Genomic DNA, 20,252 nt, shown 5'->3' on the forward strand with positions numbered 1-20,252 from the left:
GAATAGAGATGTTGGAATGAACAAGTGGAAAGAATCCTGGAGCTGCATTTGGAAGATACAGACTAAAACTGATTTGAAATACTTCCAAACGGCATGACCTTAAGCAGATCATTTAACACTTAGGAGTCCCAGTGTCTTTGGAGATGGTAGTTCCTTCCCCAGTCAGACCACAAAGAGATACAGAGAGTGTGTAAGAGACCCTCTTTTTTTTTTTTTTTTTACTTTTGAAAAGTACAGTGCAAATCGATGAGTTTGTTCCCTTTCTCTCTGTCACTTGTCTCCACCCCTCTCTGCAAGGTGCTCGGACTTTCTAAGGATCATGGCAGCAGAAGATTCCAAATAGCTGAGAAAGGCACCAGTACAGACAGGCAGAGCCCAGAGATCAGCCTGGGGTAGAGGAACCAGAGAAGATAGTGATACAATAGGGTAAAAGAATCAGAGAAAGGTAATGCATGTCTCCACTACGCTTTCTAGAATTTCTTTTGCAAAATATTGGAAGTTTTTCTTGTAAGAATATATCTTTGATGATACTTTTAAGTTTTCTTTATGGAGTAATCAAGGGCTTCTAAGACAAAACAGACACAAGGCTAATCAAAAAATCTACAGTAGGGGGGCGCCTGGGTGGCTCGGTGGGTTGGGCCTCTGACTTCAGCTCGGGTCATGATTCCGGGGTCCTGGGATCGAGTCTCACGTCGGGCTCAGCGGGGAGCCTGCTTCCCTCTCTCTCTCTCTCTCTGCCTGTCGCTCTGCCTACTTGTGATCTCCCTCTGTCAAATAAATAAATAAAAATCTTTAAAAAAAAAATCTACAGTAGGAAGCTCATTTGAAAAAACTAAACCGTACTGGGAGAGAAAATCAACACTTGATCTCCAGATGTCGTAAACACATGACCAATTATGACCAACAGTCACAGCTCCAGGAACAGAAGAAAGGAAGACACCGTCAAGAGCCCCAGTATGCTTATGGACATTTGTCTAACTCGCTGTAAAGGAAAGTCAAGGAGGTAAAATAAAATGAATATGTTTCTAACATGCAATCATAAAACAGCATAAGCCCAGGGAAGCCACTTACCTGTCACTTATTTCTGCATATTAAATTAATCATGAAATCGTAGATACTTCTTGGCAACTATAACTCTTGGTCAAGAGCTGTACTATTGTTATCTCAAATCATTTGCAGGATACTTCACAGTGTAATTATTATTTCATGCCTTCCTACCATCTTCTGCAGACTGGAAAATAGAGACAGAGAGACAAAGGACCAAAGTGCACTGATTCTAATGGGTTGTTTACTCTTTGTTTATTATCCTTTCTTTCCCTTGGAATCAGATTTGCCTTGGTTTAATAATTAACCATAGAAGACTGCACTTTTTCTTTTAATGAACAAATAGTAAAGGCAAAGACTGGGAGAAAGTTAAAAAAAAATCTATCTCTATCTCCTTGGTTTCAAGTAAGCAAAAAACTGGGGGCCCAAAACTTAGGGCCCAAACCAAACTCTTCTTATAGCCAGGAAGTCATAAAAATAAAATTTTAAGCTCAAAGAAGTGTATTTCTAAGTTAATAATAGAAGTAGGTATAATTATTAGTAAGGGAATATTGCTTTATTAGAGGAAATAAAACAGCAGTATCTTTAGCCAATTAGTATGTGTGTCACAGAATTATTTTAGAATCCATGTTTATTTGGAAAAAGTATGACGCCTTTGACAAAAATACTTTTATTTTGCAGTAAGTATAAAAATAAAAATGTAAATGAGTAGTTTATGTAATTTCTAATGCTAAAATAGCTCTGAACTATATCACTGGTGATATTGACAATCTTAATTAAGAAGTCATTTAATGATCATGTTAGCAAATTTGGCATATTTTTTGAGCCAGATTGACACTACTCAAGACACAAGCGTAACTGATGTTCCTTCAGTAAGATACAGAGTAGACTCCGTGAAGGAACATCTGATGCCTATGAATAATTAAGGTCAAGGACTTGGCAAAATATGTTATAAACTGTAACAGATGTTCCCAGATGAAATCACATTTCTATTAAAAACGATACAGATGCTCAGTCGATAGAACCCAGAATCTCAGAATTGTAGAACCAGAAGAAGAACCAATTTTAGAGACTGGCCATTCCCATCATTAAAAGCTGAGGAATTGAAACACACAAAATGTTAAAAGAAGATCTCAAGGTCCCACAGTTGGTTATGTGTTTGGACTAGAACTCAGGTCCTTTCTACTGTTCCAGGTTGTCTGTCATTATGACAAATAGAGAGACCTTTTAATATCTTATTTACCATAAAATCTTAATCTATTAGATCTAACATCTAAAGATTAAGATTAAAATCTAAAATACTTACGGTAACATCTTACCGTATTGTGTGGTGAAGTTAGGTACAGGAACATTAACAACACAGACCATTGCATCTTTTGGATCTTTCCTGATTTCTGCTCCTGGATATTGCCCAGTCTTATATTTACCCTTAAAGTACAAATTCCAGGGAATCTGCCATTTTCTAGGCATTATAAAGACACTGAACTAATGTGAAATCTGCAATACATTTTTTTTTATTTCAGTAGTACTATTAAGTATCAGCAAATATTAACACCACACTAGTATGTGGGTGGTACCTCTTTAAAGTCGGATGATGAAGAAATGTTTTCTCAGTTGATCTTTCACAAGATTTAATATTATCCAGAGTTTGGGTGCTAACACTAAACTTCTGTGAATCATGAAAGATTTGGCAACAAAGGGGCAGATACTTAACACTACCGAAATATAAAGCACTACAGTGAACTTCGCATGTTTTCTTTCACAGATTAATCAAGTTGACAGTGAAGCAACAACTTAAATGGGAAAAAAATATATATATTCTAAGATGCATGTAACTTATCACTTGGTATTTTTAAGATCTTATCATAGACTGAGAACTCTAGTAATCCTTTTTATCATGTCAGGAGGGATTCTGACCCCAGCTCGTCACTGACCAACTGGGATAGATTTTGTAAAACATGGACACCCATAAAATGAGGAGAAAAGACTGACTTTAATCTCTTTAATAAAGATGCAACCCTGATCATCTCTTTCCATTTTGGCCAATGGCAGAACTAGCCATTGTAGCTCATCACTTAAAAGTGAATAGGGACTCCTTACTTGTATCCATTCCCCCACGTCAAAAACTCATTCAACTTTATCTCATTATATTAAATTTACTTCAGTGGCCCTCAAATGTATGGCTTTCAGAGTCCCCTGGGAAAATTTGTACTGGTAAAAATATGAAGGCCCAATGATCTCTTCTACTTCAATGAGCCTGGACCTCTGTGGGCTTTAGTAGCTGTCCATGTGATTATGATATGCAACAAATTTGAGAAACACTACTTTGGCGTATGCTTGTCCCTGGAATATTTGCATTTGCTTCTTCATTGCTCTGGTTCCAGCTTCTTTCTGTACCAATCTGCTCTTTAGGCAGTCAACAAACCTGAAAATCTGAGCTTAGAAAAATAAAAATTAATGGCTGCTATCACCTCAAGAATAAGTCCGGCATTTGTCACGCATTTAAGACCCTTCAAGATTTGGCTTTTGCAGTCTTCTCCAGCCTCATTTATCATACTCCCCATAGGTGCACTTTCCCCTAATGCACAATGCCTTCCTGGAGTCCAGGCCATTTATAATTATTCCCATATTCACTCAAAAATTATTTATTGAACTCCTGCCATCAGTACAGCACTGGATCTAATTCTGCAGATAAGGCAGTAAATAAATGAAAATCATACCCATTCTCAAAAGGTGAAAAATATAAAAATGAACATATTTAACTTCATCAGAATTGTGATGCTGCAAAGAGTTGTAAGTTGTTATGTTGGGATTTTCAGAGGTAGCTTCCTCAAGCAAGTGACTTTTGAGCTAATGCTTTAAGTTTTTATAGAAGTTACAAAATAAGTGGCAAGAGGTTCAGAGGAGCCTTTAAAACTAGGGAACAGAATATGCAAAGGTCCAGCAGTGAGAGAACAACATTCTCGAGGACCTAAAAGGTCACAGAGCGGTATACCTTATTTGTGGGGATACTTTCCAAGAATCCCAGTGGATGTGTGAAACTGCAGATAGTACTAACCCTATATATATTTTTCCTATAATACATAATTATGATGAAGTTTAATGTATAAAGTAAGCCCAATAAGACATTAACAATAATAGTTAATAATAAAATAGAGCTATTTTGGGGGTGCCTGGGTGGCTCAGTGGGTTAAAGTCTCTGCCTTCTGCTCAAGTCATGATCCCAGAGTCCTGAGATCAAGTCCCGCATCAGACTCTGCTCAGCAAGGAGCCTGCTTCCTCCTCTCTCTCTCTCTCTCTCTCTCTGCCTGCCTCTCTGTTTCCTTGTAATCTCTATCTGTCAAATAAATAAATAAAATCTTTAAAAAACAATAGAGCAATTTTAACAATGTACTGTAATAAAAGTTATGGGGATGTGGTTCCTCTCAGACTATCTTCCTGTACTCTACTCACCATTGCTCTTCTTACGATGATGTGAGATGATAAAACATCTATGTGATGAGATGAAGTGAGGTGTATGACGTAAGCACTGTGATGTACTGTTAGGTTACTATTGACCTTCTGGTGATATGTCAGGAGGATCACCTGCTTCTAAATGGCAGTGAACTAGGTGTAATTTACTGTGGAAAGCTAAACCATAGAGCAGCGGTCACTGTTATAGAGATGAGGATGAAAAGAGAGAAGGGGTGGGTAGCCAGAGATGAAGTTGGTGATAGGGATAGAAACCATTCCACATAAGTACTTATTAACTGTAGTTGCTTTTTTAATCCTAAGGAAAACTGAGAGTTATTAAATATTTTTAAGGAGAGAATTGTCTCAGATTTGCATCTGAAAGGAATATTCTGACCACAGTGCAGAGGGTGGATCAGAGGATGAGAATCATGGGCCAGATACTACTTTATTAGAAGCCCATTGCAGCAGTCCAGGAGAAACAGATGCTGCTTGGAGAAGGCTCTAAGCACAAGATCTGCTGCAAGAAAAATGGCATGAGAAGATAATTTCATGGCATGCTTTACCCTCCACTCAAAGAACCATCTTCTTCCCACCTCATATTTTGTTCTCATCTGCAAGGCCTAGATTAAGTTGGGTTTTCTTACTTCAGTATTGTTAGCATTGGGCATTTACTCTTGCTACATTTTAACATTTTAAGTATTTAAATATTTTAATTTTTTATTTAATTAATTTATTTCTTTTTGAGAGAGTGAGAAATAGAGGGTGCACACACAGAGGGCGAGAGAGAATCTTAGGCAGGCTCCACACCCAGCATGGAGCCAGACACAGGGCTTGATCTCATGACCCTGAGATCATGACCTGAGCTGAAGTCAAGAGTCAGACTCAATGGAATCAGCTACCCAGGCTCCCTGACTCCTGCTACATTTTAAATATTGGTTTATCCCTCCCCTACACTGAAATACAGATTATTAAGGGCAGGTACAATGTTTTATCTTTATCTCTACGGCCCAACTAATTCCATGTTTCAATAAATATTTGAATGAATTGCCCATAAGTAGACCAGCCATGTGATGTTGGACAAGTAATTTAACCACTATAGACCTCAATGTCATCACTTAATAAGTCACCTCATCCCCTCACTCTCTATAAGCCCTTGGAGTTAGCTACCTGCAGGCAAATATCTTTTTCTTGGAACTGAGGATACATGGAAAATCAATCAGGCAGATTCCAAAGGAGAGACTTAACTGAAAAAAGATTTTATTGAGGGGGTTTGTATAGATATTAGGGCAGGGTTCAGGGTCCAACAATCTAATGTACCAACCTAGCTCTTCTCTCAGGCATCAGTATGTTTCCAGAGCCTCTTAAAGGACTGAGCCCATTTGAAAGCCAGAGGGCAAGAAAATCCTAGTGATTATGTTCTTGAGGTCAATCTTCCAGGCCACCTAAGCAGGAAATAGGAAAAAAAAAAAAAAAAAAAAAAGTTGGATCTAGTGATGCAAACAGAGAATAATCTGAATAGAAAGAAAAGGTTTACACAAGAAAAACATGGGAGATTGAATTCAGTAAACCAAAGGAGTCTAATGAATCCTTTTCAATGATGATGTTAGCTAAATATGAGCAAAAATAAGAACATGGAGGAATCAAAAAGGGGATGACAGAAGAAATAATGCCAAAAATTAAGTAAGTGGGCCAACAGGAGGACAATATAGCTGAATGTTCACTTTCATGTCCACAATTGTGTTTGAAGAGTAGCCATAAGCTTTCCAGTCAAGAAATCAAGTGATCTTGATAGGCACACCCATTTATCTAATGTCTTGGTAGCTCCAATGAAATACCTTTTTACTCTCTACGACTTAGAGACTCTTGTCCTGTATACTTTATTTAATTTGATTTAAAATATTGAAAACTCCATGACCTAGGAGTATAAAACTCAATGCAATTAGGTATATTGAATATCAGTTGGACGATTCTTCATAGTAACCCACATAATTAGGTCTCATCTCCGGAGGACCTATGTTCAAGATAAGGTTTAGAGGCTTTCCAGATCACATCCCGTCGTACTATCAAACTGCACATGGAAGAGGCTTGTAATCCACAACTCTCCTGAAAAGAGCCCGAAGTAACACACCCTAGGTGACCCAGCAAGTAGGAAGACTGAGGCTCACCCTCAGGTATCAGACTCTGTAGCTTTCACCCATTGCTTAACGTGCTACAAGCGGCCCGATGCAGGGGTGATGACTAGTTGTGGTTGAGGGATTTCCATGTTTAGACACAGGTGTGTTAATGGGAATTTACTTTCTTTTCTAATTAATTGAGAAAAACATATCAGAAGAGACAGAAATTTTGAGTTAATTGGTTCAGGGAAATGAGACCGCTTGATTAAGCAAGAGTACATGATACCCAATCGATGTTTATTACAGAGGGAAATGAGCCTCACCTTGAGTCCTGGGTAGAGTCAGTAGGCTGGGCCTGAAAAGTACAGTTTCAGCAGAATGAAAAGATTGGAGATGAGATTGCAAAAGGAAATATTTAGCTATGAGATATTGTTTGTGGGAAAGTGCGTTTGCAAGTCTGCCTTCCTGGGAAACTTCAGATATTTCTTTACATTATCTATTTCCTTTATTGACTCGTTCAATTTCTTCTTTAATTCCAAAAGCAAATTTGATTGCTTTCTACATTCCATGCACAATTCTAGGTGCCGGGCAGAGAAAGACAAAGTGACACACTCTTTCCCCTCATAGAGTTTTACATCCAGTGGAAGACACAGAGCCATGAACCAGCAAATATTATCTCCTATTACAGGTGTTAAAGAGCTGCTGAGGGGGCTTTGGAGACAGAGAAAAAAAAAAAATCGTCATTACTAAGAAGTCAGAAGGAGTCCTTTTTAAGAGCTTGGTCTTGAAGTGGGTAGAGAGGAAAAAGAAAATGAGAAGGTTTTAAGTAAAAAGAATAACACCTGGGAAATTCTTGAGAACATAGGCAAAGAATTTGCCGGACCAGAGTAGAGGATACTGGTGGGACTAGAATGGAAGATGAGCCAAAAGAAGTGGGCGGGGGTGCCAGGCCACGTACAGAAGCTAGGAAACTTGAGAGGATCCACAAAGCTCTGAGATAAGATTTAAATCAGCAGAGTGATAAAATCAGAGACAAGCTTAGGAAGGATTATATTGGATGCTATGTGAGGTGGATACAGGAGGAACTCCAGGCAGGAGGCACAGAGATCAATTGGAAGCTTGGTTGCAAAGCTGAGAGATTGTGCAAATGGTTGTCATGATGACTGACATGAAGAACAGAGGATGAGGAGTGGACTTAGAGAAAATAAGCTTTCAACCCAATTATTTTCCCACGATAAATTCTCATCCTCTCATCCTTAGCATACTAATCAAGAGAAGGAAGTTACATATAATTGATAAGAATGGATTTGAATATGCGTGTGCCTATTTTCTGGTTTTGATCTGAATGGAGTCTTCCAGGGAACTGTGTTTACTATAGACCCACAGAAGCCGGAGACATGAACTAAGAGGGACCCCGATGGTCAATGGTCTTGCCCTGTTCTCTCCAATCTTCACTCAAGATTTCAAAAGATAGGAAGGCACCTTTTCCCAGTGACTTCATAATGACCTTCGATGGGGAAAAATCTAAACCTTGGTCAGAAATAAGTGAAACCACTGAGAACATGATTTTTACTTTGATGCACCTATCTTTTTGCCAAGTAGTGTCTATTATGCCAAGATTCACATTAGCAAGCAGCATGTAGGAGGAAAAAGCAACTCACCTGCCCCTTTGGAGTAGATTTCTTACCTGCCCCACTGCAGATAAGGGACGTTATTGATCTGATCAGGGTAGTTCAGTTAGCAGAGCAAACAGATTCTGAGACTAGAGAAGCAGCTGAATGATTTTTGTCCTTGACCTAGAGAAATTACCTTGACCTAGAGAAATTGGGCACTACTTCAGTTTCTCTGTCTCCTACATGAGTCTCATAAGTGGTATAATATCCAAATGAGTGGGTCTCCAACCCAGATGATTTCAATGTAGTTTGGGAACCACTGCTACAAGTATAAAGACTGTAGGGTGCTTTCGAGAACAGATCTAGGTCATATGGGCTCCCTTCTCCAAAATGGAGTAAGCACAACCTATGAAAAGCAATGAGAGATTCAAGCAAAATGTGCCATACCTCGGTAAAGAAATGCTAGTGAATTGAGGAAATAAAATATTGCTGTAGTAAATAACTCTTGATGACAAAAATATCTGGTTATTTTACAGTATTGCTCAAACAAGGTAACAGCATTAATTTTAATGCTTTCTTTTCATTCTTGTATAGCAAGCAGGATTCTCTGGTGACGAACATAAGAAGCCAACTCTATAATTTAAGGAGAAAATTAAAATTGTAGAAAGTCATGGGGGTGGTGCATAGGAAAGAAGGGTAAGATGACAAGGAAGCTGGATGGAGATGGGACCTGGGTAGTAAGAACCAACAGAAGACTCTCCCAGGGAGCAGTTGAAAAAAGAGAAATTCTTATCAAATTGAGTCCTTTTGAAAATAATGTTCAAGGAAAAATGAGACAGCATGAAAAGGAGTAATTTTTAAGTAGAGAAAAGCATGCTTTAGAACTTCTGAGAAGCAGTCATTCAAAATGCATATACTTTAGTTCTCCAGTGAGTGTTGATCCCTTGATGAATTATACTAATTTGAAACTAGAAACAGCGCAACAAATACTCTATATAAGAAACATACCTTGGAGGAAGACAGCATGAGGAATAATAATAATTTTGTAAACTTGGCTGTACTATCTTGAGATCCAGCAAAGTAATGTAAAAAGATAGATTAAGTTGTGCAATGATATACTTACGAAGCCTGAAAGGTTACAAGAGGTCATGTGGGACAGAGGGAAAGAGAAGACAGAGTAGGTGGAGGAAGAGGAGGAAACTTACCTTCCAAGTAGTAAAATAAAACTTAATTTTGGCAGAATTTGTATGAACTGAAAATTAGTTCCTTACCATATGTGCCAAATTTTCTTAAAATAAATACCCTTACACAGATCGTGAATAGATATAGCCTGCCCCAGCCAATTGACAATATTCCTTAACTGCTATTTAGTTCAACAAAATTTTTAGACAATAATTAAGATGATTACTTTAGTGTTGATTGTCACAGAATTAAATCCAGAAGTCTTGATGATGGAATGATAGAGTTTATAGGACGAACTGTATGCAATGAAATGTATCATTTCCTTAATGCCACAGTAGAGAAGAAAGTCTTTTTCATCTTGAGACCTTTAGCTCAGTCTTAACACGTATTATCAATTAATTTAGCTTTAGGCAAGCATTTTGAACTTTTTCTTTAAAGCTTTTTATTTATTTGACACACAAATGGAGAGTATAAGTAGGCAGAGCAGCAGGCAGAAGGAGAGAGAGAAGCAGGCTCTCCACTAAGCAGGGAGCCCAATGTGGGTCTCCATCCCAGGATCCTGGGGTCATGACCGGAGCCAAAGGCAGCCACTTAACCAAGTGAGCCACCCAAGCACCCCACATTTTGAACTTTTTATGTTGCCATCTCATCATACAAAAGGAGACAATTACCTAATTATAAACCTTGCCTATCTCACAGGACTGTGAAGTACATTGGGCAAAATGATCGGTGGTAAATTCACTTTGCAAACTCTACAACACCTTATGAATGCAAGGGTTCCTTAAAGATATCTGGACCTACTATGTAATAATAAACTTCAGGGGAAAAATTCTAATGTTTTGGCTTTCTTGACCAAAGGCCCTAAAAACTGGAAGAAATAGAAAATTCTCGTTCATCACAACCATTTAGAGCAATATCTCATAAAGCCAAACGATGACTTTAAAGAGTTAACTTCGAAGTGCTAAGTTTATATTGTAACCCTTAAAAGGAAGTAATTTATGTCTCTAATACATGTATCTCCATAAACCATTTCTTTTTTAAGACCCTGTGAACAGAAGTAAGAAAAGCTGCTGGTGCAACACCACCTCTGATGTGACAGAGAATGAACATAATTAATATCACGTACAAATACAATCTTGAAGTATTAGATAGTGAGCTCACTGCTTAATTGTTCTGAAAATGATAGGGTATGCTTCTTTTAGACTACATCACCGAGAATTTTTTTTAATTGCCCTTTAATAGAAATCATGCTATATTTTTAGTCTAGAGAAAACAGAGTCTGTGGGAACCACCTTCTCCCACCCATGTCTTGGCAATGGGAACTAGTGTCTCAGATCAAGACTATTTACTGATCCCCATGGCAACAATGTGCTCTTTCTTGCATAAATCCTAATATCATAAGGACCCAGTGGTTCTCTAGTATGGCATCTCAATCCCAAAATAACTATATTGATGTGAAATATAAATGCTCTAAATAGGACTTTTTTTTTTTCATTAAAATATTGTGATGATATTAGAAAGCCCGATGCAGCCTTTTCACCAGAGTTTCATTTTGGAACAAACACTCTGCCATTTCTCGGTGTAGACACTGGACCCTCAAAGGAGCTGGGTCTTTTAATCGGTCACTAGGTGGAGTATTACGCTACTGTGGCCATGTTGGGGTTGGGGCTCTGAATGACATCCCTATAGCCACGGAGCAACCTTCCATGAAGCCCCTGCCCATGGGTAGCCTCGGTTTAGGGGTCATTACCTTCTTGTTTGCCAGGCTTAAAAAGAAACTAAATCTCTAAAAGGTTCATGTACCCTGAGACCTGGTCACTTTCCAGGTTGCTAGATGCATGAAAGCACATGGTTAAATTCCAAATAACAACAACAAAGATTGAGTTACACCCATAAGTTGCTTTGGGAGCCTCAAAAGAAAAATGCCCTCTAAATACCAACAAGTGGTGTTACACTTCTGTCTCATGGTCAGACCTGACATTTTTAAGCCTACACACCCATTTCAGTAAAAGTAGTGTTCCCCAGAACAGACTTCCTTCCATACACATACATTATCATTTGTGTTTGAGAGAGTGTAGGTGGCGGTACAGATCATCTATGTCCCTTCAAGAGCTTCCCCTCTAATGTTTCAAATGCATTAACACTCAGCAGGTGAAATTAAAATACTTTTTATACTTCCGAACCATTCCCCTATTAACATCTCTTGTGATTGTGAAATCAGGGTTGAGTGCGCTCTAACTGAATGTGTCATTCATTGATTTTTTTTTTAGGAGAGATTTAACATTTCTATGCATTTTAACACCCTCTTTTGGTAATGAAAACATTGGGAGCCAACTCCTTGTCTGCTCTCTCTTGAAGGCCTGCTGTTCTTTCTCATTTGTCAAGTGCTTCATGAACAAATAAAGTAACTTGGCATTGTCATGAAGGAGTGTTTCAATACCCTGGACCCACTGATTGTACTCCAAATAATTTGCCTCTGCCCTTTGCATTATAAAAGCAACCAGATGAAAAAGAGTGTTGTACATCTGAGCATCCACAAAGGAGTTCCAACAGTGGAAAGGCTGCCCAGGCTCCAGCTTGACTCCCAAGGTTCTAAAATAAGTGGTTTTTTTTTTTTTCTTCTCCTTCTTCTTTTTTCTTTCTCTGAGGTTGTCTAATGAGAATGCTGGTTGAGAAGGACTGGGTGAAGAAGCAAGTGAATTTCAATCTCATTGAGGTCAAGAACTTTATTTCATTCCTGTTTGTATTCCATGTGGTTATTGGCTCCCTCTAGGCCTTACAGAAAGAAAGAAAAGAAAGATTTATTAATCATCAAGCAGCCATTTTTGTAATACAAGCAGGAGAAAGATTTTTATTTAAAAAATTATGTTGTTAGATATACTAAACAAAGCATGAAGCCTAAGTTTGGGGACTATTTCTTTTTCCTTTCTTAAAATTTTATTTATTTATTTCAGAGAGAGAGAGTGCATGCAAGAGCAGGGGAAGGGAAAAGGGAGGGGAAGAAGCAGACTCCAAGAGCCAGAGACAACTTGGGGCTCATCTCAGGACACTGAGACCAAGACCTGAGCTGAAGCAGACGCTTAAGAAACTGAGCCACTCAGGTGCCCCAAGTTTGGGAAATTTTTCTTACATGGCTATGTGTCTTTCTTTATGTGTCTGCGATGTATTTGTGCGATACAGAAAGTATGACCTTGAAGTAATGAGGCCTAAAGAGACACACATTTCGGACCATATATTGGTGTTGAAGTGAAGTTTAAAGAAATTAGGCATGCTAACGTATTCCCCAAACTCAAGTGTCATCCAGACATGAAGTGTTGCAATTACAGATTAGTCAACAGCACATATTTATTGATAGACTCCTTTGATCTCCTTTGATCTATCTCAATAAAATAATGACATTGTTAGGAACCAGGAAGAATGAAATGACTTTGCCCATAGCTATCCAAGTCGAGAAAACAGAGCACAACCAATATAAAAATTGAGGGCAGGCTACAGAGGCAATGCATATCCAACACCATTTAATGATGAGTCACTCTTACCTGTCCCATACACAATTTGGCTTTGGAATATATTGTTACTTGTTTCTGAAGGAGCTTTTTTGTCCTTGTAAATTCAAATCATGACAGCTCAGAAGCTGTCATTAAGAATAAGAATACACTGAAGCACCTTTTTCCTCCTCCACAGTCTTGCAATCTATGGATGAAATGTGAACGTAGCAACAGAAAAAAAAATATGAAACCTGTCTGGTTTCAATAACTTCATACCTGGAGCCACTGGCGATTGTGTTTGCCCTTATTCTCAGCTGCAATCACTCAGTCTCACAGTTGGACAAACGTCTCATTCAAAATCAACCTCCCATTCTTGATTGCTCCCTATCCGGCTCCTGCCATTGCCAGCTGTTTCTTGATCAGAACACATTGCTTTAAGATTGGCCTCTTTATGTCCTCCACGCAGATGAACAAGCACAGAAATATTTTGAAACATCTTATTACACTTACCAGTGTTATTTGACTCTGCAATGAGTTAAAAACCAATCACAATGAGTAATGCTAGAGTTGGAGAACTGCCATTTCCACTTACCTGTATCTGTGGATAAGAAACTTGGTGAGATTTTGGACCAGAGACTCTCCATCCATCACGGTTGAAATTTCACATGCAGGATGAAAAGACTGGAGGAAAGCAGAGAGATTTACTGAACTGGTTGCCTTTAGAAAGCAATCCATTGGAAGTAGCTTGTAGGTAGTTCTAAAGTATTGCAAATAAAATAAGCTCAGGTTTGGAGAAATATAGATCTCCCTGTAATGTCTGGACACTTTTCTAAACACTTGCCACACTTTTTTCTATGTTAATGACTGGCTCACATGACGTATACAAGACTGGCTCACATGACGTATACTAGTGGCTGTGTGAGACTCTGGACATGGTTAGATTCTCAGAAATGCATAATAATGTATTTTTGCAAAGTCTCTTGACTTTTCTTTGGACCAATGGTTGAGTGTGTTTGGAGAAATGCTTCCTACAGTCTCACAGCTCAGTCCTTCCAAGTCCATACCAGCTTCACCGACCTTGCTAAGTCTGCCTCCTATTAACCTGACAGGATGATTCCTGGTTCATCGGTGCCTTTAAATCACCCTCTCCTGCAAACACTTCGCTGGGGTCCCAGAGGGACAGAATGCTATGGCATTCCAACATTTTCTCTTTACTCAGGTGTCCAGCAACTACAATCAAAATATGTTGAAATTTCTACCAGTGTTTCAGCTCATCTCTTCAAGCTATGCCCATAGCTGAATGAAATATTTGCAAAAACGAAACAAAAAACTTCTTCATTATATGTTAATGTCTCTGCCTGCTCTGTAGAGATAAGCCCGAGGACATCATCATGGTTAACTAGGCTATCTACATGGGAAGATAGAATAAGATAGAATAGACTTTAAATGATACACTCTTATAATTAGTTAAGGTTTTTAAACACAGATTTTTTTTAAATAGTATCTGATGACAAAAAAAAAAAAAAAAACCCACACCTAATAACAGAAGAATCTGAGTTGATTAATGTCCTTAATATTTTTTTAATTTATTTATTTAGAAACATTACTTTGGGAATTTATTTGGGAATACAACATTAAAATTAGGTACTATAAATAGATTAGATGGCCTGGAATCAAGAATATTCTAATCCAGTTTCAAAGGAGAATCTACAGTTTCAATAAAGAAAAAAAATAATTGAATTCTGTTACATTTTGGTTTTCTTTGTTTTGTTTTGTTTTTAATGAGATATAGAATTAAACTCTCAAGTAACTATGGCTATCCCGACTTGTGTGCTTGCTCCTGGAGGGAGGTCCTTAAGTTCCATATAAAGTCAAAGGAATATCATTGGACACCTATGAAGAGCTTGAGAACTTAAAACCTAGAGGAATATGAGACCAGTCTGGGCTTTCTATTCTGTTGTTCAAGGGCTCATACATTGGAAGACAAAAAAAAAATCTGCTTGCAATTTTTTTTTTAATTTTTCTTACAGCTTATGGGACATGAGTTTAGAAAGAAGCAGAGGCAAGAGGGCCTATCATTTGCAAATGGCAGAGAAAAGCAAAATCAAGCCCTATGAAGAGAGTACAAATGAGATGAATTTATCTAAGATCATCTCCCTGGATACTGCCAGCTCGGTTAGAGCCAAATTGCTATTGACAACTTCAAAGCACCAAATTATGTATATGATATATGACATGACATATGATATAGGATGCAAATAATCAAATATTTTAACAATGAAAATACCAAATGAATTAAATATTCCTCTTATATAGGGTTATTAAAATTACATTAAGAGACCTTCTAGATGCAGTCTGTTGTGTTGAGCACAACGATCTGCTTCTCAATGCTCTGGGCAGAATTTAAAATGCAAGTGATCATATAAGCACGGCAGACTAATTTTTAAACTAGGTGGAGCCCCAACACTTCATTCTGATGGGAGATCACACCTCTCTTCCTCTTCCTTCTCCTCTTTTAATGTATTCAATAGTTGACTTAGAAAGTAAGATGTACCTTTAGAAACAAAGAAGACATTAAGAATTTTCTTGCTGAGTAAGAACCCACCCACCTGCTTGTCTCAGTAAACACTTGCTTTCAAGATTGCTGTAGTATTCTATTTTATCAAGTCTCATCAAGAAGGAAAATTAAGTCTCATTAAAAAAAAAAATCACAATTTTGATTGTGCCCAAACTCCTCCCTTTAACTTACCCAAAACCAACATGATAAGCCTGTCAACTAGAGGTCCTTCAGGTTTTTTCCATTCCAAGCCTCAGCCAACGTGGGCTTCTCACAATGAGTCAAGCAGATCTTGCTTGACTTCTTGATTCTTGCTTCTTGGCAATGATTCAAACTCTGTCCACCGGGAATTCCTGCTTTCTCATTTACCCATTTTATTCACACAGGAACTCAGGACATATGTACTCATTACTTGGTCCATGCCTGTCTCAATTCTAACCCTGCTTTGAGACCAAGGAGTCTCATTCAAAGCCATGCAATGGATCCACGACATCTTTCTTTATCTTTCTGATCAAGAATAATTAGCCAATCTACTTATTTTGTCATTTATTCACTTAAATATTATATTGAATACCTATTGCATGCTAAGTCCTAATAATACAAGTACAAATGAAATATGTTCTCTGACTGTATGGAACTTGAAATGGAGTCAAAAAGCAAACCAGTGAAATAGTAGGTACCCCACAATGGTAGAGTGGAAGGGTTGTACGATGTGTGCTCCGGAACCTGAACCACATGGGAAGGTTTAGGGTCCTTTCCCCAGAGGAGAAAACTGCTGACCTGAGCCTTGAAATTAATTAGCTAAATATAGAAGAGAAAGAAGAGTGCTCTGTGCAGAAAGAAAAGCCACAGGAAAATAGCAGAAGAAGTCTGAGGAAAACCGTGGCTTTCTACCTGGCCAGGCTGCACACACACAGCAGTCACTCGAAGCTGGGGAAATGAAAGGACCTTGGTGGGTGGTGACCAGAGATGACATGAAGATCTGCACTGCAAATAAATTTTGAAACATATCTGAGAACTGTGCTAAGAAGTTTATATTTTATCCTAAATGGTTTGGGGAAGGATTGAACAGTGCTGAGGGTAGAGGGGAAAAATCAGAATTTGAATTTGAATGTTACCATCATCCACCAAAATACTTGGAACCGAAAAACAAACAAAAACAAACAAACAAACAAACAAAACCCAAGAACTCTCCACAAAAGCCTGATCTCTCAAAATGGATGAAATCCACTTTTTGTATTATTTCTGGTTTTCTTTTTCTCAAAGAACAAGAAGTCCAGGGGTGGGTAGTTCATTGTTACAGCGACTCAGTGACACTGTCAAGAACTGAAATTCTGTCTGTCTGTCTGCTCCAGCTTCTTCATCTCACAGGCCTTTGTCCTCCTTGTCCCCTCCTGCCCACTGAGAAGCTGCTGCGATTTCAGAAGTCAAGTCTATTGTCTGGGAAGGAAACAAGTGGAAGAGATATAGAGCCAAGGGGGGGGGGGCAAAAGCTGAATCTGTCCCTTTTTAATAAATAAACACTTTCCTGAAGTCACTCAGGTGATTCTTGTTTACACCTATGTGGCCAGAAACCTGTTACATGGTTGTCCCTAGCTGCAAGGGACAGTGCAGGGGGGGAAAAAGAAAAAAAAAAAAAAGAGTTTCCCTTTAGGATTTCTTTTTTAAGATTTTATTTATTTATTTATTTGAAAGAGAGACAGAGAGAGAGAGAATGAGAGCAACCAAGCATACAGAGGGAGAGGGAGAAGAAGGTTCCCCGCTGAACTGAAATCCCAATGCAGGGCTCAATCCCAGGACCCTGGAATCATGACCTGAGCCACAGGCAGACGCTTCACTGACTGAGCCACCCAGGCGCTAACCACCCCCCCATTCAGATTTCTAAAGCAGAAAAAAGGAAGGGAAGAAAGGGTCCTGAACCGCTTGTGGGTACAGTCACCATTCATCATATCCATCACTGAACTACATTTGGTCAACTTTTAAAATACCATATCTTAATTTTCCTTAGTTATACCTTATTGTTATATAGGATACATATTATATAGATAATATATTATTATGCATATATATAATACATTGTATAGATATATACAACATAAGATGTATTATTATATGGAATACATGTATGTATATACACACACATAGGTATGTCTGATTGAAGGGGAAGAAGGGGAGGTTTGAATATCAGAATATTCTGCATGAAAGAAAAACAAACAACTTGCCCCTTCTTGTTCTGGCTTTAGTGCTTTGCTTTGCCAAGATTATGCAAATCTAGAATTCCTCAAACTCACCATTAATATATCTATCTTGCACTCTCCTCTCTTCTCTTTACTTTTTTAAGATTTTATTTTTCAATAATCTCTTTTTTATTATGTTCAGTTAGCCACTGTATGTAATGAACATCATTCATTTTTGATATAGTGTTCAGTGATTGTGTATAACATCCAGTGCTCATCACACCACGTGCCCTCCTTAGTACCCATCACCCTGTTACCCCCTCCCCCTACCCCTCCCCTCTGAAACCCTCAGTTTGTTTCCTGGGGTCTCTAATTTTAAAACATACACAAAGTAGAGAAGATAATATATTGAGTCCCCTATTGAGCATTCAACCACCTGCGACGATTATCATTTTGCCAATCGTGTTTCATCTATCCTTCCCCCTTTTCCTCTGGAATGTTTTAAGCAAATTCGTTCCATTTCAGTATGCAAAAATGAATTAACCTTGTACACCTCCAATTTCTTCTTCTTCTTCTTCAAACAAGAGACTCTGTGAGAGTTTTAACATGACTCAAAAAAAAAAATGGTGAACGGAAAAATGTTACTTGGAAATTCTCTCTCTCTTTTATATATATGTACACACACACACACGCGCACACACACACACACGAGTAACAACAGACATGGGACAGAAAAAGAGAAAGAGAGTGAAATTTTAAGACGGAAAAGCCCAATTTCCAGGAACTAGAAGACTAAGTGGAGTTTCCACCACCCCCTGAAGGAGTAACTCTCACCAATACCTTTATTAGCCAGAGCCGAATTTCTCCTTCTCCGACTCCTACCCTTAAAATTTAGGTCACATTTAAAGTATCAGTCACAGTTAACAAATGTAGCAATTAGTATTCCATTCAAGTTTACATTTAACATTAAAAGGAGTTTTCTAAATCTCACGCTATATGCTAGATGGTAGCTTACTGCTGCTATATTCTAAATGAGAAGCTGTTTAAGGAAGAGGCTGGCCTCTCCTGTCTTAGCGATTTGATTACTTTGACCTTCTGCTCCTACCCGATCCTTTAAGACAAAGATTTCAGAGTGTTAACAACTATTCTTCACTAATTAAATGCATTAAATATGTGTGCATTCGTTCACACACACTGTCCATTTGTTCAGCCGCTCATTGATGTGTTCATTCATTCACTAAACCTTGTGCAGGTCCTGTACGTATCTTATCGCTAAATTCTGTAAGCATGAAGACCCTGGTCAGGAACTGTAATCGTGCCTCTGTTTTCATAAAGCTAAGCAAACCCACATCCTAAAAGCTCTATGTGGGAATGAGGGGGAAAGCGGTTATGTTCCAAACGTCTGAGGAGTAGAAATGCCAATCTGAAAGCATCTTTCCAAAAAGGCATCGTGGCAGGACGGCGGGGCGGGAAATGGGCCTGGCTGGAAGGATCTCTAGATGTGTATTTTTATCGTCCATGTGTTGGATGAAGCGGGGAGCTGCCAGATAGCTGCTTTTCCACAGCTTGCAGTTACTGTTGGGAACAGATCCATGTATGGAAGCGAAAGCCGAAAGGCACAGATAAGCAGAGATCCAGCTATGCAAACCATGTTTAGAGACACTTAAAGGACAAGCATCCCAGGTCCTTTCTTTCTGGTAAATTCGGAGAAGCCATCATCCCGGGTCTTTTTTCACATCCAGCCCATGCGGACTGAACAGCCCAGACTTGAGAGAGAGGTAGGTGCAGGGCTTTTGGGGATGAAACTTATCTAAAGGATCATTCAGGAATATTCCCTCCCGAGAGCTCTTGATGTCCTTTAAGGGAAGCTGCCAGATGACATTTTGGGGGGGGGGGGGGATAAAAAAAGGAAAGAAAGAGAAAAAAAAAAAAAAGAAAGAAAGATTTGGGTTGGAGCTGGTGACTAAGAGATATTTGACAGCTCTGCCTTCACAAAACAGGGCAGCTTGGTTGCAGAGAGAAGGGGACAGCACAGAATGGCCGCCAATTATAATCCCTTTGTCTGGGGTCACTTACCGTTTGGATTTTTGTGGATATGAATCTTCCTGGATGTTGCCAGCACCTTTGGAATGGGCCACAGCTTCCCTCAGGTTCTGATACGGGGTATTTTAGCCTGGGATTGGTAGGATTTGCCCTTTTCCTTGCTAGCTCCTCTGAAGCCGGCATAAACTCACACGTGGGGCTAGTTCTTCCTCAGACATGGAAGAGCTGCTTGTAAACGACATTATTATTTTTGGCAGGGGAAGTCATTTCTGCAGTGTTTCTCAGCAGATCGGAGGTTGATTACATCCTGTTCAAAGATTCTTGAGTTGCTTTCACAAACACGGGTCTTGCGCAAGTTGAAATTGCTGAAACCAGCTGTAAACACTGGATGGTTCTCGCTACCTTTAACATTTTTCTTTCTTTTTTGTTAATGACTGAAAACATAGGAACTTGAGGGGAGATTTCCCCAAAGATTATTCTAGTTTAGCTGTCAGGGATGTTTGAGAATTCTGGATTGGGACAGAACCACAAAAGCAGCATGTCTCAGGGGTTCAAAGTTTAAGTGTAAACGTGAAGGCAAG

The 20,252-nt window shown here is 38.8% G+C and overlaps 1 protein-coding gene and 1 long non-coding RNA gene across 5 annotated transcripts in view; one reads left to right on the forward strand and one right to left on the reverse strand.

The window, feature by feature from the left end:
• Positions 1–11,558: 11,558 nt before the first annotated feature.
• Positions 11,559–20,010, reverse strand: LOC131840490 (uncharacterized). The gene is made up of 3 exons (XR_009357374.1): positions 19,705–20,010; positions 13,487–13,575; positions 11,559–12,181 (listed from the first exon to the last, which is right to left on the reverse strand). It is a non-coding gene; the product is annotated as an uncharacterized LOC131840490 (long non-coding RNA).
• SLC8A1 (solute carrier family 8 member A1) overlaps positions 19,216–20,252 on the forward strand; it is a 385,605-nt gene continuing 384,568 nt past the window's right edge. For 2 of the 4 annotated variants that reach the window (XM_059188495.1, XM_059188497.1), the window contains exon 1: positions 19,216–19,406. In XM_059188495.1, coding sequence (XP_059044478.1) covers positions 19,374–19,406 — 33 coding nt within the window. In that variant the 5' untranslated portion in view covers positions 19,216–19,373. The remainder of the gene's footprint in view (positions 19,407–20,252) is intronic. The other 2 variants (XM_059188503.1, XM_059188504.1) reach the window with 1 other exon arrangement.

The sequence above is a fragment of the Mustela lutreola genome, chromosome 9, assembly GCF_030435805.1.
Source record: "Mustela lutreola isolate mMusLut2 chromosome 9, mMusLut2.pri, whole genome shotgun sequence".
NCBI classification, from domain to species: Eukaryota; Metazoa; Chordata; class Mammalia; order Carnivora; family Mustelidae; genus Mustela; species Mustela lutreola.